This window comes from Muntiacus reevesi, chromosome 1 (genome assembly GCF_963930625.1).
Source record: "Muntiacus reevesi chromosome 1, mMunRee1.1, whole genome shotgun sequence".
NCBI classification, from domain to species: Eukaryota; Metazoa; Chordata; class Mammalia; order Artiodactyla; family Cervidae; genus Muntiacus; species Muntiacus reevesi.
The window spans coordinates 186,485,922-186,509,936 of NC_089249.1; the positions used below are offsets into that span (position 1 = coordinate 186,485,922).

Below are 24,015 nucleotides of genomic sequence, written 5' to 3' on the forward strand. Positions count from 1 at the left end.
TGCTGTCCACCTGAAACTACCACAACGTTGTTAATCAGCTATACTTCGATATAAAATAAAAAGTTTTAAAAAATAAAATAAAATGGATGACCAACAAAAAAAAATTTTTTTAATAAAACTGCAAGTGTCCCCCAAACAGCCATGAGAATCAGAGAGACAAACCCAGGGTTCACGAGGCTGCATCAAGCTCATTTCCAGACTGCGAGGACAGCAGGTAGGGATCTCATGGGACAGTCCACCTGGCAGCCCTTGGGGGCTACCCCCAGGGGGTCTAGGGCCTGAATGAAGATAAAGCTAGTGAGGCACAAAGACAGCATCAGAGTTCCTGGTTTTTCCTTTCACCTCTGGCTCCAATATATCTGAGCACAACACTGCCCCTGATCCTGTCTTTACGAAAATGTTGCTATTTTGTTCATCATGCATTTTTTTTTTTTTTTTGCTTTGCTTTTAGTCTTTAAAAACATTGCATTATGAAGTAGGACACTGAAAGCTGGTGCTCTGTGACAACATAGAGGGATAGGATGAGGAGGGAGGTGGGAGGGGAGGATTCAGGATGGGGGACGCATGTATACCTGTGGCTGATTCATACTGATGTATGGCAAAAACCATCACAATATTGTAAGGAAATTATCCTCCAAATAAAATAAGTTAATACATTTTAAAAAAATAAATAAATAAGTAAAACATTGCGTTAGCAGGACTTCCCTGGTAGTCCAGTCGTTAAGACTCCATCTTACAATGCAGGTGGCATAGGTTCCATCCGAGGTCAGGCAACAAGGATCCCACATGCCTTGGGCACAGCCAGAATAAAAAATTGCATTAGAATATTATTATCTTGATGGCTGAGATTTTCAGCACCACCTTAAATTCTACACTCTCCACTCTAGTCCTGCACCCAATGGACACACAGTCCACATCCTCCGCATGGTTCTACCAGGCAGAGCCCCTGACCCCAAATCCTCAGAAATGGGCTTGAGGGAGGAGATTTCCTCAGAATCTCCTGGGGAGCTGCCTCTGGGCTAAGCACTCCCCTCCCTCAGCACCTAACTGTGAGCCCCCACTGTGTACCCAGATTTGTACTAGGCCATGCTTCGAATTTTGGATTTTTTGGCGCATTTGAGGTGCCTGCTTGGTTGTGTCCGACTCTCTGCAACCCCATGGACTGCAGCCCTCCTTGTTTCTCTGTCCATAGGATTTCCCAGGCAAGAATACTGGAGTGGGTGGCCATTTCCTTCTCCAGGGGATCTTCCTGACCCAGGGATCAACTCCCCAACCCAGAGACCAATACCACATCTCCTGCATATCCTGCATTGGCAGGTGGATTTTTAACCACTGAACCACCTTGAGAACCACCAAGGAAGCCCATGCTGGGTAAACAGAAAGAGGACTCTCAATAGCTAAGTAGGCCCCCTGGGGAATCCCAGGCCTGGCTCAGCCCGAATATTCCCAGGCCCGCCCAGGGCCCGCCCTCTGCTGAATGCCCAGCCTGGTGGGTCTCCTGGAAACTCCCCGGGCTGGTTTCGAGATGGGAGGCCCACAGTGAAGCAATATCCATGGCAGCCCCAGCCAAGCTGAGCCCATCCCACCTGACACCAGATAAAGGGGAGACAGGCTCTCTTCAGCAGGACTTGGCCACGGACACCAGCGGAAAAGGGAGAGAACCCCTCACCACCAGCCCAGGTGAGGCCAGGTGAGCCCAGAAGTCAGGTCCGGGGACAGAGTCAGGGTCCCGAACACCTTCCCCGAGCCCAATTCCTGCTCTCAGCTATTCCTGATGGCATGGGATCCGGAGCTGGAACCAGATGAGAAGTGACATCTCCGAGTCCCCCTACGCTCCGAACAGACTTCAGCAAAAACAGTCCTTGGCCCCTGCACCCACCCTCTGCCTGAGGCTAAAGTGCTGGCATCAAAGAAGGCAGGAGGTAGTGTCAACTTCAGGCAGGTCTCTCCTCTCTCCACTCTCAGCACAGCCTGTCCTACCAGTTGGGCAGGCACTTGAGAGTCCCCTCTGGTGGCCAGAAGCAGCCACAAAACTATCGCCATAGGAAGGGTGGAATGCTGGATGGGCCTTAGTCTACCTCTCTTGGGGAATGGGCTGAATCTGCTGGAGTCTGAACTATCTGGTTTCCAAGGCCCATCCTGGAACTTACTGATCCTTGACCTCAGCCTGGGAAGAATGGGATAGGCTAGGGGAGCCCCTGCGACCCAGATGACCTTGGAAATGGGCACTCTGTACCCATGCCTCTGCGGCCTCCCGCCCACAACTCCACAAGCGGCAGCTGTGTCATTCACCGCTGGACTTTGACAGTAGCTGGAGGTACTACTTGTTTGCCCTGTCTGTCTCCTTCAGCCCTGCTGAGATCTCCGCTGAGGTCAACCGGCTATGTCCTTTGGAAACTGGAAGCCCACAGTGGTGGTCCAGGGTATACTCTGGATCCTGTATGGATTGCTGCTGCAGCCGGAGCCAGGGACAGGTGGGTCAGAAGGCAGAGGCCTGAAGCCAGGACTCTTAGTTCAGTATATTGCTGCCCCTCTGCGTCCAGCTCTTTACAGGGTGAGGTTGGACTCACAAGGCTCAAGTCTCTCGGAAACTCCAGTCTGGGAACACAGATGTTCCCAACCCCATAGGATCCGGGCAAGGGCTGGGGGAAGAAACTGGGGTCAAAAGAACAGAAATTAGGAAGACTGGAGGAGGAGATATAAATCTAGGACAGGAAGAAGAATTTTACTTGGTGGTTAAGCAGTAAAGGACATTTTAGGCAGAGAGTAAAGCAAAATTATAGAGGAATTACTAAGTGAACTGTCTGGAGAAGAGTCTGAATTGCAGCAGATGGTGGAGTGTAAGGATTAGGACTTCCTGTGTTCAAATCCTGCCTCTCCACTTCCTCCCTATGTGATTTTAGGTAGGTAATTTAACCTCTTCACACTCATAGGGTCCTTGTTAAGATTAAATGTGTTCAGTTATATAAGTCACCTACAATGGTGCCTGGCACACATTAAGTGTTTAATTAACGTCAGCTATTATTCAACAACTCACCCTAGCTCTGAGCCCCACACTTCTAAGTTCCAAGTTCAGCCACTGACATTTCTCTCACATAGCACAGGCTCACCCTCCCCTGGGCACCCTTCAAAACACCGTTCCCTCTATACTTCTGCAAACTCCAGTCCACTAAGAAAAACTGTCCATCATTCCCTCAAGATACCTGAGGACACTGCCCACTCTTATCCATCACAGCATCACCATCCTGGCTTCAGCCACCTTCACTACTTACCTCCATCCTCTCTCCCCTTCTCTACTCTGATCTGCCCTCCAAAAAATTATATTCTTCATACGGCACTCAAAAGAGCAATCTTAGAATCTCAACCTGGCCATGTATATCTCCTGCTCGTGAAGCTGCCGTGGCTCCCCAGTGCCCACTAGTAGTGTAAGCTCCTTAACCTGCTCTCTGTGTCTCAGTTCCCTCACCTACACAAGGGCAGTGTCAGACGTTGTGAAGTTGTCCACAAAGAACTGGGGGCACTGAGATGTATACGCGGCAGGAGGAGGCTGAGGAACAGGGGGTACTGCCTGGGTTAATGCCATCCCTCCTCCCACAGCGACCCTGCCCTTGCTCATGGACTCTGTCATCCAGGCCCTGGCGGAGCTGGAGCAGAAGGCGCCAGCCACGGAGGCTGGCCGTAGTGCTGCTGCATGGCTGCTGTCAGCCCAGGGCTCTGATACCCACAGTCCCCTCCGTCACTTCCTGCTTGAGGGGAAGGGTCTCAACACCACCGATCTGGATCCTCCTTCGCTGAGCCCAGAGCTTCGAGGCCTGATGGGAGAGGTGGCAAGACACAGCGTGCAGGATGGGAAGGAATATGGGGTGGTTCTAGCACCCGATGGCTCGACCGTGGCTGTGGAACCTCTTCTGGCAGGGCTTTGGGCAGGGCTTCAGGGACACAGAATCATAAACCTCTCCTTAGAGAGCTCGGCCACCCCTCCGGATACTGGAGTCACCTTTCCAGACCTTGCAGACACCTCCCTAGGGCTCAGCGATGCCTCTCCTGATGTCACCTCTGCGGATGTCAGAGCTGTGTCTCCAAATGTTAGCACCAAAGATCTAGATGTTGGAGCCACCTCTCCAGAAGTTAGACCTGGCTCTCCAGATGTCCAAGCCTCCTCTCCAGATACCAAGGCCAAGTTACCAACCGCTGTGGACAGCGTCCTTGTGGTCACCCTGGCTGGAGACCTGGGCCTGAACTTCCTCCAGGGCCCCCAGACCTGGAATCATTCTGGAGTGGGAACTGAGGGATGCTGGGACCAGCTCTCTGTTCCCAGGACCTTCACGCTCCTGGGTCCTGAGGCATCACCCCTCACCACGGCCTTCCTCAATGGTGCCCTGGATGGAGCCCTCCTTGGAGACTACCTCAGCCGGACCCCTGGGCCCCGGCCACCGCTCAGTCACCTGCTGAGCCAGTACTATGGAGCCGGGGTAGCAGGAGACCCAGGATTCCGAAGCAACTTCCGACGGCACAACGGAGCTGCTCTGACTTCGGCCCCCACCCTGACCCAGCAAGTATGGGGGGCCCTCATCCTGCTACAGAGACTAGAGCCAGAACATCCTCGTCTACAGGGCATGAGCCAAGAAGAGCTGGCACAGGTGGCCACCCATGCTTCCAAGGAGTTCACTGAGGCTTTCCTAGGTGAGCAGGACCCCCACCCACTGAGACAATCCTTCTCACAGATACCTTCTCAGTGCCAGTGGGAATCTGTGGTTAGTGGGATCTATGGTTAGGGGATTCCAGAGGGGGCCAACAGGACTAGGATGTTGTTAGATTTAGTTCCCAGTGGGGACCAGAGTGGTGTGATTGAAAAGTGAAAAGAGTAAAAAGTGTTAGTCACATTGAACTCTTAATGACTCCATGGACGGTGGCTAGGCTTCTCATTCCATGGGATCCTCCAAGCAAGAATACTGGGGTGGGTAGCCATTCCTTTCTCCAGGGCACCTTCCCCACCCTAGGGGTTGAACTCGGGTCTCCTGCATTGCAGGCAGATTCTTTACCATCTGAGCCACTGGGGAAGACTGAAGAGAGAATGAACCCTCCCCAAATCTGGGAGGAGACTGGAGGGATGATCCTTACACGCCCTCTTAGTGTGGGAGAAGGCAGCAGGCAGAGAAACCTCGCTGACTCCCACTCTGGACTCCCTTCCCCTCAGGGTGTCCAGCCATCCACCCGCGTTGCCGCTGGGGTGCCGCACCGTACCAGGGCCGCCCGACGCCGCTGAAGCTGCCGCTCGGGTTCTTGTTTGTGCACCACACGTACTTGCCCGCGCCACCCTGCACCAGCTTTAAGCGCTGCGCCGCAGATATGCGCTCAATGCAGCGTTTCCACCAGCAGACACAAGGCTGGGCCGACATAGGATACAGGTGGGCGGGAACCTGCCGAACGCGGGCTAGCAGATAAAGGGGCGGTGCAGTGGAGAGACTGGATGGGCGGAGCCTGACTCAGGGGGCGGGGTTTGAACCTGAGCTAAGCAGGCAAAACGGAGGCGGAGTTTAGGGTGGGTGGAGCCAGAGTGGAGAGGGGCGTGGCCTAGACTGGGGGTGGAGTCTTCATGGCTACTAGAAAGAGCTCAACGGTGGGACTCTTGAGTCTGAGGTGGGAACCAGGAAAGGAGTCCAGGCTTGGGAGAACAGGACCTGTGGTAGCGACTAAGTCTGGGACGGAGCAATGATGGATATGATCTCAGCCAGAAAAGGGTCAGAATTGCGGAGGAGTTAGACTTGAAATAATGGGGAGGGAGCTGGGTAGAAAGAGACCAGGTTAGTGTTGAGGACAGATCCAGAGAAACGGGACTATCTCTGGGGTGGCATTTGGAGGGAGAGTGGGACATGGCTGGACGAGGTGGAGTCTGCGTGACCGGGGGGAACTTGGGGTGACGGTGGCCCTTGGCGCGGGTGTGGAAACTGGGATAGAGGGCAAGATGCGGAGGGAGGCCTCACGCCGTCTGGTTCCTGCTTCCCACTCTCCTCCGCAGTTTCGTGGTGGGCTCAGACGGCTACGTGTACGAGGGTCGCGGATGGCACTGGGTGGGTGCGCACACACTCGGCCACAACTCCCGCGGCTTCGGCGTGTCCTTGATCGGCAACTACACCGCGGAGCTGCCCTCAGAGGCCGCGCTGCGCGCGGTGCGAGACGAGCTCCCGCGCTGCGCTGTACGCGCCGGCCTCCTGCGGCCCGACTACGCGCTGCTAGGCCACCGCCAGCTCGTGCGCACCGAGTGCCCTGGCGACCGGCTCTTCAACCTGTTGAGCACCTGGCCGCATTTCGACAAGGTGAGTCCCCCGACGCCCGCACTTTCTCGGCCTGAGACCCCTCTGTGCTCACAAGTTCAGCGCGTGCCCTGATCCCTGCCTTCTTGCCTAACCCCAGCAGACCCCTCTCACTCCTTCCTGTAACCCTGTGCCCACAACCCAGCCAAGACCCCTGCACGCCCTTGCAGTCTCTTCAGGCAATCTAGACCCAGGCTTCAGTCATTCTGCTTGCAACATAGCCTACTGCCCCTGCCCATCTGCATTTCACAACCTTATCCCAGCCACCTAACTTTGCCCTCACCTTTGCTCACAACCCAAACGGCTCTCTGTCCACACAACAGTGATCAAGCCTGTGACCCACTATAGAAAACCTCTTTGCATGGGACAGCTTCTGTGCTGTGTGCCAAGTCACTTCACTCATGTCAGACTCTTTGCAACCCTGTGGACTATAGCTTGCCAGGCTCCTCTGTCCATGGGATTCTCCAGGCAAGAATAGTGGAATGGGTTGCCATGCCCTCCTCCAGGGGATCTTCCCAACCCAGGGATGGAACCCAAGTCTCTCATGTCTCCTGCATTGGTAGGTGTGTTCTTTACCACTAGCACCACCTGGGAAGTCCACACAGCTTCTGCCCAGCCCCTAACCCAGTTGTTGCAATCCTCTGCCCAGACCATCTCAGTCCCAAGGATCCTTGTTCAGCTCCCTAACCCTTGATGACAACTCTTATGCTGGAACAATCTGGAGCCAGCTCTTATGCTGGCCTAGTCAGCACATTCTCAGCTTGATGATAGCACTGCACCACCGACCATAATGACAGAAACACCTCTATAATCACCCTTGTACAATCAAGCTCCACTTTCAAACTACCACTCCATTTCCATAAGCTGGCCTGCAGTTGGGATTGTACCCACCTCCTCACTTTGGGCCCCTGTCCTCTTACCCATCAATGGTGCAACCATGAAGAGGGCAGACCCAGCTCCATTATCACCCCCACCCCCAACCTAAACTCTCTTGTCTTTTTCAGAATGTGAAACCAAGAACTGCCAGGAGGGCCTCCAGCAGATCCAAGAGAAGACCACCTCCAATGATACTGCTATCCACTGACCTCCAATAAAGAGACCTTGGAGGGGCTTCCCTGGTGATCCAGTGGTTGAGAATCCACCTGCCAATCCAGGGGATATGGGTTTGATCTCTGGTCTGGGAAGATTCCACATGCTGCGGAGCAACCAAGCCTGTGGCCGCAACTACTGAGCCCTGGCTCTAGAGCCCGCAAATCACAACTACTGAGCCAGAGTGCTGCAACTATTGAAGCCTTGCACACCTAGAGCCCCGTGTTCCACAAGAGAAGCCACCGCAATGAGAAGCCTGAGCACTGCAATGAAGAGCAGCCCCCACTTGCTGAAACTAGAGAAAGCCCACCCACAACAACAAAGGCCTAGCACAGCCAGAAAATAAAATAATTTTTTAAAAACACTAAAAAAATAAAGGACACCATGAATGGAAAGCCTGTGTTCAAGCATCATCTGCATATGCACGTTCTGTCTTAGTTTGGGTGGCCCAGAAGCAGACTCTGGGACAAGAATCCCAGTGGAAGTAGTTTGTCTGGGTGGTGATGCCAGGACATATCACCTGGGGAATAAGGAAATGACACAGGGAAGCGAAGTCATGTTGGTATGGGAGGCATGTGGAGCTGCATCCCACTGGGGACCTCTGGGGAACAGTGTAGGGTATATACCTCAGAGACATCCCACTTACAGGGCAAGGGAGTTGGAGTACTGATCCTCCAACTCCCATAGTCATTGGTTGAGGGCAGCCCCCTGGTTGTTTTCTTTCTTTCTTTTTCTTTCCTGTTAATCACTCAGTTGTATTCAACTCTTTGCAACCCCATGGACTGTAGCCCACTTGGCTCCTCTGTCCTTGGGATTTCCCAGGCAAGAATACTGGGATGGGTTGCCATTTCCTTCTCCAGGGGATCTTCTCATGTCTCTTGCTTGGCAGGTGGATTCTTTACCACCAAGCCACATGGAAAGCCCTGAGCTCCCAGGGAGATGATAACGTGCTGGCACTTTGGGATTGCTAGTTGTATGGGCAATGTGGGCTCCATCTGTCAGAGAAAAGTCCTCCAGCAAAAATGGTAGGGAGTGGGGCCAGTACACAATAAAGTGGTGAAGGCTCAGAGATCCAGCAGAACACTGGGAGAAGCTACCTGTGTGTGCAGTGAGCGGACTGAGTGCAGTATGAATGAGGTGGGCATAGCTAAGGTGTGTGCACCTGCGTGAACATGTCCAGCCCCTGGAGAAGGATTTTTGATCCTCGCTGAAGACCCTCCTCCTCAGGACAGGTTATAGAAGGTTCGAGGCCCAGTGTAAAATGAAAATGCTGGCCCCTTGTCCAAAAAGCAGGAACTTCAAGCCAACAACAGCAGAGCATTAAATCAAGCTCAGTGTAGAGCCCTGAGCATGGGGCCCTGGGTGACTGCACAGGCCACATGCTAATGAGGGCAGTTCTAACCATCCCATCACGTAAACGCTGGTCACCCTTGCCTTTGCACAAGCTGTTCCTTCTATCTGGTATGCCCTTCCCACGATCAGCTCTTTCTCATGCTTCAGGTCACAAATGCCAGCTCATCATGGAGGCCCTCCTGGGTTTTTCCAGCTCAAAGTGGATCTCTTGTGCTCAGCCTCTCCTCTAGTCTGTCTATTTTCTTTTAAGTCCTCCTTACCAGCTAGATGTCCTACATTCATGTTCAGGACTTGTCTCTCTGGCTGTACTGTGAGCTCCAGGAAGGCAGGAATCAAGTTCATCTTGTTCCTTGTTGCTTCTCCAGTACCAGCACATAGTAGGCATAAAAGGAACATTAGTTGAAGAAACAAAGTGTCCCATTATAAATCTTTTGAAACTGATGCTATCATCTTGTACAAATCAGGAAACCAAGGCTCAGAGAGAGGAAGTGACTTGCCTGAGGTCACACAGTGAAAGAAGGACCAGCTGGCACTCAAACTCACTCTGGGACCAGTGGGCCAATATTCTACTGATTCCCACGTTAACTCACTCATTCCTTAGAACAGCATTTGGCCACATTTTTTTTTTCCAAGTGAACACTTATTGTGGTATAACAGAGATGCAACAAAGGGTGCCAAAATGTGTGGTTAATGAATTTTCACAGCAGAACACACCCATGGAACCAACACTCAGCTCAAGAAATAAAAGAGGTTATATTTATACTACCTGAAGTTCACTTCATTTAAAAAAAAATCGACTCCCAAAAGGCTTGCTCGTACTCCCCCACCTCCCCAGTCTCCAGCCCCTCCAGAGGGAAACCCATCTCCTGACTTTGTTACACATGTTCTGCCTGCTTTGGAATGTCATATAAATGGAAAGACACAGTGTTTAGTCTTCATTGTTTGTATTTTTTTGTCCAGCATTGCTTGTGATTCATCCGAGTTCGATTATTCTTATTGCTACATAATATTTCACTACGGGAAGAGACCACAATTTATCCATTCTACTGTATAAGCACATGTTGGCTGTTTTCAGTTAGGGGCTATCAGGTAGTGCAGTGGTAAAGAATCTGCCTGCCAGTGCAGCAAATGCAGGAGACACGAGTTCGATTCCTGGGTGGGGAAGATCCCCTGCAGGAGAGTATGGCAACCCACTCCAGTATTCTCGCCTGGAGAATTCCAAGGACAGAGCATTGCAGAATTGGACACAACTGAAGTGACTTAGCACACAAGCATGCAGTCTTTATAAGGGCTTCTCTGGTGGCTCAGTGGTAAAGACTCCACCTGCCAATACAGGCAACACAGGAGACCTGGATTTGGTCCCTAGATGGGGAAGATCCCCTGGGGTAGGAAATGACAACTCGATCCAGTATTCTTGCCTGGGAAATCCCATGGACAGAGGAGCCTGGTGGGCTATAGTCCACGGGGTTGCAAGGAGTAGGACAAAGAGTTGAACATAACTGAGCACCTGAGCGCACACACACACTACGAATAGGGCTGGTGGGCATGTCTATTGGGTGTTTACCTACCATATACACCCAATACATGGAACTGCTGAGTCAGAGAAGAGATCAATACTCATAGATCACACCAGGTTTCCAGCTTGGATGGGCCGGTGGATGAGAGTTCTGACCAGCAGTGGATGAGAGTTTCAACATTTGATCTACATGTACCCATTTTGCAGAGAAGACAACTGAGGCTCAAAGAGCGGCATGGGCTGCCTCCCAGTCACTGAGAGATTCTGGGTCCTGCTCTATCACCTCCTCTTCGCTAGCATCCTGCCCCCTGTTGTGCCCTCCCAGCCTGACTGTGGGGTGGGGTGGGACAGACAGGGTCACGTGGAGTAGCATTCAGCCGGAGGAAGCCCGGCAGGGTGCAGACGGCTGCTGATCCTGAGGCTGGTCAGGAAATCAAGGTAAGAGAGGGAGTGAGTGTTGCCCCCAAAGGGGGTTCCCTGGGGGCAGAGCTGAGAGTGGAGGAGGTGGATATGAAGACAGCACAACCCTGTCCGGGGGGCAGACACCAGACAGAATTATCACCCTCTCATTCCCCCAGGAGAATCTCGGCCATGGACCCACCTTCACCAAGCCGGGCCTCCCAAACCCAGCCTGCAGCCCCATCCCCTCTAACCTCCTACCGCTGGCACTCAGGGGGTGGTGGGGAGAAGGGGACTGGGGGGTTCCGCTGGGGCCGCCTTGCAGCATGGGGGAGGGCACAGAGCCACCAGGAGACCACGGCCAGCAGCCAGCCGGCCCCTCGCTCGCTGTTTCGTCGCGTCCTCTCCGCGCCCCCCAAGGAATCACGCACGAGCCGCCTTAAAATATCCAAGAGCCTCTGGGGGAAAAACAAGAGCCCACCGCTGGATTCAGAACCGGAGCCAGAAAACCCAGGTACGTGGCTCCCCCACCCAGGCTGGGAGGCCCGGATGCAGGGAGGTTTTGTCTGCCTCCGGAGCATCAGCCTTACAGACACAGGAAGTTGTGGGGAGTGCAAAAGCCCAACAGGAAGTGGCTGGGGGCCCGGCTGGCTGCCCTCTTCCCTCTTTCCCCCTCACCCCAGGGGCCTGGGCATGGTGGGAGTGGCTAGGAACCTGTGAGTTGGGGGTCCAGCCAGGGGAAGGGGCAGGGAACAGAATGATGGGGCAGCACTGTCCAGATGCCAAATGGCTCTTGGCCCCGGTAGGTCTCTCCTCATATTCAGTGGCCCCCGCATCTTCTCTCCTGCCTGGATGCCCATTTCTGCTGTCTCCTACTCTCCTGCCCTCCCGCCTCAATGTCTTAGTATCTCCTCTTCCTTGACCTTCAGTTTCTCCACAAGTTAAACTGGAATCATGACTCCTATCCTGAAGGCTGTATCATTCATTCATTCGGTCATTCAAACAGAGGTCTGTGAGCATTTGCTGTGTCCTAGGACTGCCCTGACTTAGACAGTGAGGACACAGCAGGAACAAAACAGATGAAACTGCCTGCCTCATGGAGTTCGTGGTGCAGCGAGTGTGACAGACCGTAAACAAGTAAATAAGGAGATGACAGATGGGGCCAAGAGTCACACAGAGAGATCCAGAATTGTAAAGGATACCAGGAGGATCGGAGCTCAGGAATGCCTGGGACTCAGCACATTTTATGTGATCCGTTAGCCAGTGGAGTTATCGCTTATTCCCCTGGTGGTAAAACAGTAGGACAGACGGGTCCTCTGGGAGGGTTGATTCAGTCCTCCCATTTCTGAAAGGTCATTTAATTCTCATTTTTCATATCCCCATTGTGCAGAAGTATCCCTTCAGTCCCCTCCAAGGTATCAGATATTGCCCACTCCATAGCATCCAGTGAGAGCTCTCTGACGAGCCCACATAGTCTTCCCCTAGTCAAACACCTCCCATGGCTCCTTAATACCTTTAAGAGGAATCCCCATCTCCTCTAACTGACACACAAGGCTCTGCTAATCTCTTCCTGAACCTTCCCCTCCAGCCTTTAAGCCCTCCAAGCCCTCCTTACCCCTCCCTTTATTTCTCTGGACCAGGCCACGTGCCAGCTGCCAGCCTTTGCTCAAGCTGTGTGTGTGTGTGTGTGTGTGTGTGTGTGCACGTGCACGCACATGTGCCTGAATTGTTCAGTCATCTCCGACTCTCTGTGACCCCATGGACTGTAACTCACCAGGCTCCTCTGTCCATGGAATTTTCCAGCAAGAATACTGGCATGGCTTGCCATTTCCTTCTCCAGGGCATCTTCTTGACCCAGGGATTGAAACTACATCTCTTACATCCCCTGCATTGGCAGGCAGGTTCTTTACCACTGAGCCAGCTGGAAAACCCTGATCACTCTGTTCATGCTACCATCTCCTCAATCTCTGTCAACTCAAATCTGCTCTTCAAGGCCCAGTGCAGGGAATTCCCTGGTGGTCCAGTGGTTAAGGGGTTCCCTAGGTAGCTCAGTGGTAAAGAATCTGCATGCAATGCAGGAGACCTGAGTTCAATCCCTTGGTCAGGGAGATCCCCTGGAGGAGGGCACAGCAACTCACTGCAGTATTCTTGCCTGGAGAATTCCATGGACAAAGGAGCCTGGCGGGCTACAGTCCATGGGTCACAAAGAGTTGGACACAGCTTAGCAACTAAGCAGCAATGGCAGCAACCTTGGCAAAATGGGGGTTATAATAGCCCTTTCAATGGCTTTTGGAGGATTAAATGAGAGAAGGAATGTGGAGTAGTAAGTATGGTACAGGGCACATAGTCTGTGGGGCTGCATCCACTACCCATTACTACCCATGGCTACTGGAGACAAGGCCCAGAGAGGTGTGGAGGCTTGTCCAGCACTTGACATGACTTCTGGGTGGGTTGGGAAGAGGAGGCACTTAGGAGGGAACCCTTGATGAGCCTTGGTGAGTGGAAAGGTTGTCCTGAGGGAGAAGAAAGGACTCCCAGGTCCCTAGTGCCTCCTCCTCTACCCAGAGCCCGAGCCGGAGCTAGAGCCCCTGACCGCACAGATCCCAGAGGCTCCCACCCCCGATGTGCCCGTCTGGAACATCGAAGCCTTCACACTACTTGATGGGAAGCTGGTGCTGCTTGGGAATGAAGAGGAGGTAAGAGGGGCCAAACGGGCAAGGGAAGGGGAAGAAAGGAAGGGAGCGAGAACAGTAGTAAGGAAGCATGAGGGGTATAACAGAAAGGCATCTGCCTCTCCTTCTGTCTATCTGCTTCCGCTTTCTGACCATCCACTCCTGCTGGGGGACAGGGTCCTCGCCAGCCCGGGATGGGGAGCGCTATTTCCGAGAGCAACATCCAAGTGGCTTTGGAGAAACTCAAGGATCCAGGTAAGCTTGAGAGACAAGGAGAGCTGGGGCATTTGGGAACCTGTGAAAGTGGGGCAGAATCCAAGATGATTCCACCCACCCCCCAATCTTCCACCCCTGACCACAGATCGGATCCCTGGAAAGACAGAGCCAGAGTCTGCTGGCCCTCACCAGGTCCACAATGTTCGGGTAAGTGGTGGGTGGAGGGGAGAGGAAAGATTTCAGGCCCTCAGAGGTGAAAGGGAGGACTTTTCCTGGGTGATCTTTTCCATTAATTTCCTGGGATTTTTTTTTAACTTCTTAATTTTTTAATTTATTTTTATTCTTGGCTGTGCTGGGTCTTTGTTTCTGCTCATGGGCTTTCTCTAGTTGCTGCGAGCAGGGGCTACTCTTCCTGGAAGGGCGTGGGCTTCTCATGGTGGTGGTTTTCCTTGTTGTGGAGCGTGGGCTCTTGGCACATGGGCTTTAGGAATCACCACTTGGCTCAGTAGTTGCAGCTTATGGGCTCTAGAGCTTGGCCTCAGTGATACAATGCTCCGGCTTAGCTGCTCTGCAGCATGTGGAATCTTCCCATACGAGAGATGGAAGCTATGTCCCCTGCAATGGCAGATGGATTCTTACCCACTGAACCACTAGGGAAATCCTCCTGGGCCATCTTGACCAGGTCACTGACCCTCTCTGGGTCATAGTGTCCATATCTGTCAAATGAAGCCGGTGAGAGAAGCTCCTTCTTGGGGTTGTTTATGTAAAGTCCAGAGAGAATGCAGGAAAGCACCATGGCTGGTGCTTTAGAAATGGCAGCTGTTGATTGCCTTTAATACTCCTGCAAATGTAGTCTGAGCTTGTGATTTCCCCCAAGATCAACAGATCTTCCAGAACATCCTGGGTGGGGCGAGGAAAGGACCTGAGAAGGGAACACAGGGTTCTGCCCAGCTGACATCCCCCTCCCCACAGGGGCTGCTGAAGCGGTTGAAAGAGAAGAAAAAGGCCAAGTCAGAGCTAGGAGCCAGTGCTTCCCGAGATGGGTAAGGGTCTCTGAGGAGCTAGAGGGGCTGGGATTCAACACTGCCCCTCCCATTCCTCCTGCCTGTAATTCTGATCTTCACCAAATATACCCTGTGGGCCTCTGTGTCCTGCCCCTTGTTGGGCAATGCTGGAGCCACTGAAGGACCCTTAGCATGGAGTCAGCCCTCCATTGAAGGGTGGGGGCAGAGTGTGACACAGTAACTCTAAAATAGCAGCTGAGTCTACACCTTGGTTTGGGAGTGAGTGTCTCAAAAAGGGACGCTTGATCTGAGACGTGAAGGGTGTGTGTGTGTGCGTGTGTGTGTGTGCGTGTGTGTGCGTGTGTGCGTGTGTGTGTGCGTGCACGTGCGCTTGGTCATGTCTGACTCTTTGCAATGCCACGGACTGTAGCCCACCAGGTTCCTCTGTCAGTGGGATTTTCCTGGCAAGAATACTGTAGTGGTTTGCCATTCCCTCCCTCCGGGAGATCTGAAGGCTAGATGGAAGCTAATCAGGCCAAAAATGACAGGAAAAGCGTTCCAGGCAGAAGGAACAGCAAGTGCAAAGGTCAAGAGGAGGAATGAAGTGACAAAAAGAAGGCCAGTGTGACTGGAGTACAGACAGTGAGGAATTAAGTGTCTAAAGGATGGATTCAAGTCCAACTTAGGTTCAGGTTCCCTCTAACTTCCTTCCACCCTTTGGGCTGTAGAGGGCAGGTTGCGGGGGTCAAGGGAGTCATTAGGAATGACAGCTTGCTCACGTGAACCTTCACCAGGCCCCCCAGTGCTCTGGGCTCCCGGGAATCGCTGGCCACGATTTCCGAACTGGACCTCGGAGCCGAGCGGGACGTACGGGTCTGGCCACTGCACCCCAGCCTGCTGGAGGAGCCCCACTGCTTCCAGGTGAGTAAAGGCAACTCTCTACCTCGCCTGTCTCTTTGGCTCAACCCTTGGCCTCAACCGCACTCTTGGATTCCCCCTCCTCAACAGGTAACATGGGCGGGCGGGAGTCGCTGCTTCTCCTGTCGCTCCGCTGCTGAGAGAGACCGCTGGATCGAGGACCTTCGTCGCCACTTCCAGCCTAGTCAGGTCGGTAGTGCGCAAGGTCAGACCTGGAGGCCCCGCCCACAGTCCGGGCCCCGCCCCTTCCCCCCAACCCAAATCCCACTCGCGCCAAAACTTTGCCCCTTGGACACACCTGCCTTCCTACACTTTTGCAACCATTCCGAGATCCTCCGCCGATTCCATAAATTACCAGCCCCTTGCACAGCTCGGACTGTATTCAACCCAAGCCCTATTTGCACCCCAGGGAGTCGCCAAGTTTCCACCCCACGGTTGCTCCTCCATACCCTGGACCCCGGATCTCTCCGGTAGGGCCCAGGAAAGCTATAGGATCATCGTGGGACCCCCGTAGTCCCGCTGTCTTCCCCCAGAGGCCCAGCGAAGCCCTGGGAGCACGCGCCCCGCGCTTCACCTCTGGTGCGCAATGTGGAGCACCGGAAGCCACGCTCCTGTCTCTGCTTTGGTCCGCAGGACAACGTGGAGCGGAAAGAGACGTGGCTGAGCGTGTGGGTGCACGAAGTGAAGGGGCTGCCCCGGGCGGCGGCGGCGGCTCCAGGAGTGCGCGCGGAGCTGTGGCTGGACGGGGCGCTGCTGGCGCGCACGACTCCGCGGGCCGGCCCGGGCCAGCTCTTCTGGGCAGAACGCTTCCACTTTGAGGCGCTGCCGCCAGCGCGTCGCCTGTCCCTGCGACTACGCGGAGCGGGCCCCGGGGACGCGGTGCTGGGCAGGGTGGCGTTGGCGTTGGAAGAGCTGGGCGTCCCCCGGGCGCCCGCCGCGGGTCTGGAGCGCTGGTTTCCGCTGCTCGGGGCGCCCGCCGGCGCGGCGCTGCGGGCACGAATCCGGGCACGGCGCTTGCGAGTGCTGCCATCGGAGCGCTACAAAGAGCTGGCAGAGTTCCTCACGTTCCACTACGCGCGCCTCTGCGGGGCTCTCGAACTCGCGCTGTCCGCTCAAGCCAAGGAAGAGCTGGCCGCTGCCATGGTGCGCGTGCTGCGGGCCACCGGCCGGGCTCAGGTGCGGCGCCGCCACGGGACGAACCCGGGTGACCAGGGGCTGACCGATCGCCTGCTCCAAGGGGGGAGTTGGCGGGGACCAGTACCAGAGTGGTGCCTTCGAGGGGCCGGGCAGCTTGAGGGGTGGGGTCTGAACTGAGCTTCTGCATTGTGAGCCCCAAGTTTCTGCTTTGATGGGGAGGTTCCCGTTTTGTTAAGAGCCCCAGCATCGAGGGTTGGGCCTGGACAGCAGCTGCAAGGAGCAGGGCCTGTGCCCCTAGGGTGAGGGAGCCGCCAAGAGCAGGGATTCTCACGATTCAGTTCACGCCCAGCGCGCAGTGTAACCCCACTATGCCTAGGCCCTGGTGACTGATCTGGGCACCGCAGAGCTGGCACGCAGTGGAGGCCGTGAGGCACTGCTGTTTCGGGAAAACACATTGGCCACCAAGGCCATCGATGAGTACATGAAGCTGGTGGCACAGGATTACCTCCAAGAGACGCTGGGTGAGCAGAGTGGGGCAGGGATCAGAGGCTTAGTTGAGCCTGCTAGGGCAACCCAGGGGAAATCTGAGAACCCTTGGGTAAACTTGGATTCTGGTGGTGGGTGATGCCCTGGGGATGCTGGGATCCTGGCGCAAACTGGAGGTTCCCTAAGATTTTAGGTGCCTCCGAGGTAGGTTGGAGATGGAGCTGGAGGCTGGGTGTTGTGGGTTGTGGTCATGGCTCAGGCCCTCTCTGGTTGTGCTGGACCGCAGGACAGGTCGTGCGGCGTCTCTGTGCCTCCACCGAGGACTGTGAGGTGGACCCCAGTAAATGCCCGGCCTCAGATCTGCCCCAGCACCAGAGCAGACTGCGAAACAGCTGCAAGGAGGTCTTTGAGAACATCATCCACTCCTACAAGTGAGTGTCAGGGCCCCACTGCCTCTCAGTCACGATGCTAGCTCTGACTCCAAATTAAGGTTTCCAGATAAAATATAGGATGCCCAGTTAAATGAGATACCATATTTATGACATACTTTTTTATACTAAAAAAAAAAAAGTATTCATTTTTTTAAAATCTGAAATTCAATTTAACTGTTTATCCTAAAGTTTTATTGGCTAAATCTGGCAAATCATTCCCAATGTCATGCTACCTAACCCCAAATAACATGGGACCTGATTCTCTGTCTTTTAGACTACAGGTGACCGCATACCCTAATTCCATGCCACCTGACCCCAGCTAACATAGGGTCTCAATCCTATTAGGGTTTCCCTGGTGGCTCAGATAGTAAAGAATCTGCCTGCAATGCAGAAGACCTGGGTTTGATCCCTGGTTTGGGAAGATCCCCTGGAGAAGGGAATTGCAACCCCACTCTTAATATTCTTGCCAGACTTCCATGGACAGAGGAGCCTGGCAGGCTTCAGTCCATGGGGTTGCTGAGTCCAGACAGGACTCAGCAACTAACACTTTCACTCAATCCTATGATCTCTGATTCCAGTAATGCCATACTCCCAATCCCATGATCCCTGACCTTAAGCAACGCTGTATCCCAAATCTCATATAACTGGAATTCCTAGGCTTCCAATGCCTTGACCTCTGACCCTAGGTTAACCTGTGTGCCTAATCCCATGTCACCTGGGACATCAATCTCATGATTTCTGAATCTAGATGACTCTGTGACCCAATCTTATACTACTTCATATTATGTACTCTGTCTGGCACCCCAGTTTCATGTCCAGTTACAGCTGGACATGAAGCTCATGGCTTCTGTCCTCCTGTGAACCTATACCCACAAATCTAAGATTTCAGACTCCAGAAGTCCCCACAATGAGTACACCACCAACAAGCCCTGACCCCAAGGGGACCTATAACCCCAAGCATCATTATCCGCAATGTCTTCTATCCTGGAACTTAGCATGCAGGCGTCGAGTGACCCCTGACCTTAGGATTTCGATAATCCATGAACCTTATGCTCACACCTTTCCCCTCTGACTATTGCCTCTTCTCTCCCAGCTGGTTCCCAGCAGAGCTGGGCACTGTGTTCTCAGGCTGGCGAGAAGCATGCAAGGCACGTGGCTCTGAGGCTCTGGGGCCCCGACTGGTGTGTGCTTCTCTCTTTCTGCGGCTCCTGTGTCCTGCCATTCTGTCACCCAGCCTCTTCGGCCTAGCACCAGAGCACCCGGCACCTGGCCCAGCCCGCACCCTCACACTGATCGCCAAGGTCATCCAGAACCTTGCCAACTGTGCTCCGTAGGTGCTGGGAGGCTGAGTAGCCACACTGGGGCAGTGGGGGTGGCAGATGCTGGACCTGACCCACCCACTTGGGCTCTGATGCAGGTTTGGTGAGAAGGAAGCCTACATGAGCTTCATGAATACCTTTCTGGAGGATCATGGGCCTGCCATGCAACATTTCCTGGACCAAGTGGCCACGGTGGATGCAGACACAGCACCCAGTGGTTATCAGGGCAGCAGTGACCTGGCCCTCCAGCTGGCAGTCCTTCATGCCCAGCTCTGTACCATCTTTGCTGAACTTGACCAGGTGTGGCCTGAGAACAGAGCCCAGAACATGAGGTAGGGAGGCAAGAGAGTAGGGGTCTCTGGTCCTGGAGAGTTTGCTCAGCATCCTCCCTGCATGCTTTCCTAGGCCACCCGGGACAACCTGGAACCGCTACCCACTATCCTGCATGCCATTGAAGAGGGCCGACCTGTACCTGTGACTGTGCCAATGTGTCTTCCAGCACCCCGCACCCAGGGCCATTCCAGGTAACTACTTGCCTCGAGTCTGACCTGATCCAGTTCTGATGGGTGGGAGTAGGCGAAAGGCCAAAGGCATGCACGGGGTCAGAGGTGAAGGCAGGATCATCTCAGGGGTCAGAGACAGGGTCATGTTCATCATCAGAGACATTGTAGGATGGAGGTCAGAGGCTGGAGACAGGGTCATCTCGGGGGTCAGGGAGAGGCTAACAGTGCCATCAGAGAGTGGAGCATCAGGTCAGATTGGAATCTGAAGTGGGGATTAGACATTGCAGAGGTCACATCTAGGGTCAGAGAGAGAAAGTGACATTGTCACTTTCAGCAATGAGGGGCAGATCTCAGGTCAGGCCCAGGGGGAGATGGGGTCAAAGTTTAAGGGCAGAGTCATTTTGGGGGTCAGAAGTCAGGGATCATGTTTTTTCAGAAGGCAGAGACAGGTTCAGTTGAAGGTCAGAGGTTGGGGACAAGAGGAAGTCAGATAGGGAAGGAAGAGGGTACAGTTTTGAGCAGAGGTCGAGCTCCCGTGGGCTTCCCAGGTGGTGCTAGTGGTAAAGAACCTGCTTGCCAATTCAAGAGATGTAAGAGACGCAGGTTCGACCCCTGGGTTGGGAAGATTCTCTGAAGGAGGGCATGAGAACCCACTCCAGTATTCTTGACTGGAGAATCCCATGGACAAGGAGCCTGGTGGGCTACAGTCCTTAGGATTGCAAAGACTCAGGCAGGACTGAAGTGATTTAGCATGCAGACAAGCTCCGGCAGTTTGGAAGTAGAGAATTACACAGAGGCTCAAGTCAAGGGTAACACTGTGTCAGAGCTTCGGGACAAGGCTAGAGAGGAATCAAAGGTTAGATTGAAGTCATAGAAGGGACAGTATTATCGGAAGTCCAGAACAGGATCACAAGTCAAAATGGGATCCCTTCAGTCACAGGGCTTGCAGAGAAGTAAAAGATCAGGGATGGAGTTATTTCTTTTGGAAGGTAGAGGTGGGGTCAGCTCAGAAACCGGTGGAAGGTCTGAGCTCCCCATCCCACCCCCAGCATCTCTGCAGGGGAGAAGCCTGGCTTTCTGGCCCCGCGCGACCTCCCCAAGCACACCCCTCTCATCTCCAAGAGTCAGTCCCTGCGCAGCGTTCACGGCGCAGGTAGTTGGGCCCGGCCGCGGCTGGAGGAGGAACAGCCCCCGCGGCTGCCTCGGCCGGTACAGCGCACGCAGAGTGTCCCGGCTGGCCGCTCCGCTCGCCGCCGCCCGTCTGCCGGACCGCGGCCGAGACCCAAAGGCTCCCTCCACGTGGGACCGGCGCCCCGCGGCCGGCCCTGGACTGGAGCCTCAGCATCGCTGCCTCGGAAGCCGTCGGTGCCCTGGCAGCGCCAGATGGACCAGCCAAGAGACAAAGACCAGGCGCTGGGCACCCACCGACCCGTGGGCAAGGTGAGGTGTACAGCTCAGTTCCGCGCATAGAGTGGGGAGACAGGACTGGAAAAAGACTGAAAGATAAGCAGGTCTCGGTTCAAACACCGAGCTTGCCGTGCTGTGTGATTCAAGCCTAACCCAACCCTCTCTGAGCCTCAGTTTTCCTCTTCTGTACAATTTGAGCGTCATTACCCTATAGGCAGGGCGGTGAGGAGGCAGAGCGAAGGGGAACAGGGAGGTCAGTCAGGGTCCGTGGGGAGAAGGGGCAGGACAGTGGCTCAGGTTACAGTTGCTCCCTCCCCACAGCTGGCGGAGCTTCAGTGCGAGGTGGCTGCCCTGCGTCAGGATCTGAAGGCGCTGTCCGGCCTCGTGGAGTCACTCAGCACCCACATCCGGTCCGTGAGCGAGCAGCAGGAGCAGCTTCGGACCCAGCTTCAGCTCCTGGATTCCAGGCTCCGAGGAGGGTAAGCCCCGCCCTCTCTATTAGCTCCGCCCCAGGCGGCCTTGCTAAAGAGAGATCGGCTCAGGCCCCGCCTCCCAGTAAGTCCACCCAAATCACGCCTGGCACGGCCACGCCCCCTCTGTAAGACCCGCCCCTACACCTCTAAGACCCGCTTCTCGGTCACCTCCATCCACCCGAGGTCTCTGGGAGGTCCTCTCGTGCAGTCCCTCAGTCAGCTCCTTCCAAACAAGTTGGGACAGACCCGCTATCTCTTAGGCTGGGCCCGCCCTATCCTGCTCACGACCTCACGCAGGACTGGTTGATTGGTCCTTTAATCGCCGCCAGTCCAGGTTCTAATTCAGCCCCTTCTTCAAACGTATCTAGGCCCCACCCCCAGGCCGGATAAACCCCACCTCCATCTCAAGCTCAGCGCGGGAGTCCCTGACTCCAGCCAGGAGCTCTAGGGGAGTCCCTCAGCCTCTGACTCTTTCCATTCACCCGTTATCCCTACAGGACTGCAAAGTTGGATCCAGGGTGCGATCCTCCAACCAATGAGGGCCACAGGCTGAAAAGTCTGGTGAGACCCATGGCCGAGCCCTGGACAGATTTAGGCTGGGTGAGGGACCACGAGTTGGGATGCAACCCTGCCCTCCCCGCCCCCCCCGCCCACCCCCGCTCTGAATCCACTGCCGCTGCCTCCCCAGGAGTGCCGACTGGCTGAGATAGAGAGTACTCAGGCCCAGCTGAAGGATACCATCCAGAACCTGCAGCTTCTTCCCAGGACATCGGAGTCCCAGAGCCAGCCCCTGCCCCTCAAATCTCCCTGCGTCAACGGAGACACCACTTGAGTTGCCCACTCGGCCCAACGTGCTTTGGGAGCAGAGAGAAAGCCGTCTAAGGGGTCTGTCCACCCCCTGCCTCAAACCCACGCGGCCTACAGTAGGGAGTGGAGCTGTCGGTGCCAAACAGTCTGGCACTATCAGGTTACCCAGTAAAATCTTGATTTCAGTAAAAATCGATGGTTTTTTTGCCCCTGAGTTTTGCCAATCAGGAAGCAAACTCCATCCCCTCAGTCCAGCTCTCTCAAACTCTCCCCTAATTGCCGGTCTCAAGGGAGGGAGGCGATGCAGGGAGATTCTCCACCAGCGTGTGACCTTAGTCCCTCACTTTCAGAGCCTTGATCTCCTCATTTATAGAATGGATTTAAAGTTCCTTATACAGTAAAAGACCTATAGTTTAAAGTGTTTGATAAAAGGTATTGGTCATTGTTAGGGGTAGCAGTTGATTCTCAGTAAAGCCCAGATCTCATCTCCACTAATTTCCAGATCTCAGATGAGAGCATCTTCCTAGCACTCCAGTTCCAACACTGGCTCCTTGATTCAGTGAGGGCGTGAGTCTGGGAGGCAGATGAAAGAAGGAGTGGGTAGATATAGAGAAGGTTAAACTCTGTGTGTGGTGGTTGAAAAAATGAATGGGCACTTGAATCATGAGTGGGTAAATGGGTGAGAGTTAGGGTGGATAGGACAATAGGCAGATGAATAGGTTAAGCATTTGCTGGATGTTTGCCCTGGTAGGCGAGTAGCTGAGTAGGTGGTTAGCTGGGATGGCTATGTCTGTCTAGAAAAGGCCTGGTTCATAGTAGGAAATAAATATTTGAGTTAAGCGAGTAAGCAGTTATATGTATTGCATGTACATTTGTTGAGGTCTCCTGAGACTCTCAGGCTGGGCAGTGGGGAAACAATAATGAACTCCACAGACAGACTCTTGTATTCGTGGAGCTTACACTCTAGTGGAGAAGACAAACATGCAATTGATGGATAGGTGTTTGGGTGACTGTCTTCCCTGGTGATTCAAATGTAAAGCGTCTGCCTACAATTCGGGAGATCCAGGTTCCATCCCTGGGTTGGGAAGAGCCTCTGGAGAAGGAAATGGCAACCCACTCCAGTACTCTTGCCTGGAAAATCCCATGGACGGAGGAGCCTGGTAGGCTACAGTCCATGAGGTCACAAAGAGTTGGATATGGCTGAGTGACTTCACTTTTGGGTGACTGGGTGAAAGGATTATGTGCAGAGATGGGTGGATGCTTGCTTGGTTGTATGGATAAGTAGGTATTTACATAGGTAGTGGATAGATGAGTAGGTTGATGGGAGGTGGATGGTCATTGAGTGAGTGTTTGGATGGATGGGTGGATAGATGGATGGATGGATGGATAGGTGGTTGGAGGGGTGGATGGCTAGGTGGTTAATCGACTGGGTGGGTAAATGAGTGGTTGGGTGTGTGGGTGAATGGGTGGAGAGATGAATGGGTAGTTTGGATATGTAGATGGGTGATGGGTGGGAGAAGTAGCATTGTGTACATTATGGGGTCGTCTTGGCAACTGTGATCCTGGGGGTTGGGTGGAAAGGGGGGGGCTTTGCACTGGGGACCTAGGCCAGCTCTAGGGGCATGAAAAGTACTGAAGTCCAGTGTAGGTAATGGGGAAGGAGGGAACGAGGTCGTGGTTGGAAGGCAGCAAGGGTCTGAAGGCTAGGAATTGGCCATGTGGAGTCCTCAATGACCTATGAATGACCCATGGGGGAACTTCTCTGCCCCCTCCCCACTCTTCTGGTGCTATTAGCGGGCCTAGCACTGGAAGAACCAGTGGGGTGATGAAGAGCCATTGGGGACAGGAGGACAAGAGTGTTGTCATGGTAACAGAGCCTCTCCCTGGACTCTCAGGTAGTGCGGGCCCTTTAAGGGTCACCCTTCTGGCCACTCCCAAAATGGCGGCTCGCCTGCTGGCTGCCCCCCCACC

General features: G+C 54.1%; 2 protein-coding genes across 3 annotated transcripts; both read left to right on the top strand.

Annotated features, from left to right (window-relative positions):
- The first annotated feature begins 2,383 nt into the window (after nucleotides 1-2,383).
- PGLYRP2 (peptidoglycan recognition protein 2) lies at nucleotides 2,384-7,762 on the top strand. The gene is made up of 5 exons (XM_065932030.1): nucleotides 2,384-2,474; nucleotides 3,598-4,683; nucleotides 5,198-5,408; nucleotides 6,020-6,317; nucleotides 7,319-7,762. The coding sequence occupies exons 1-5, from the start codon at nucleotides 2,384-2,386 to the stop codon at nucleotides 7,406-7,408; spliced, it is 1,776 nt and encodes a 591-aa protein (XP_065788102.1). The 3' UTR covers nucleotides 7,409-7,762.
- Nucleotides 7,763-10,671: 2,909 nt separating this feature from the next.
- Nucleotides 10,672-22,321, top strand: RASAL3 (RAS protein activator like 3). Of its 2 annotated transcripts, XM_065932032.1 has the most exons (18): nucleotides 10,672-10,710; nucleotides 10,851-11,185; nucleotides 13,237-13,367; nucleotides 13,520-13,598; nucleotides 13,705-13,766; nucleotides 14,532-14,602; nucleotides 15,358-15,484; nucleotides 15,572-15,670; nucleotides 16,115-16,657; nucleotides 16,995-17,139; nucleotides 17,391-17,535; nucleotides 18,629-18,865; nucleotides 18,953-19,154; nucleotides 19,260-19,378; nucleotides 20,407-20,797; nucleotides 21,086-21,243; nucleotides 21,735-21,798; nucleotides 21,926-22,321. In XM_065932032.1, exons 2-18 carry the CDS (start codon nucleotides 10,864-10,866, stop codon nucleotides 22,067-22,069), a joined length of 3,039 nt encoding a protein of 1,012 aa, XP_065788104.1. In that variant the 5' UTR covers nucleotides 10,672-10,710; nucleotides 10,851-10,863; the 3' UTR covers nucleotides 22,070-22,321. The 2 variants fall into 2 exon arrangements, with proteins under 2 accessions (XP_065788104.1, XP_065788103.1); XM_065932031.1 differs by having other exon boundaries at nucleotides 15,358-15,670.
- Nucleotides 22,322-24,015: the final 1,694 nt, after the last annotated feature.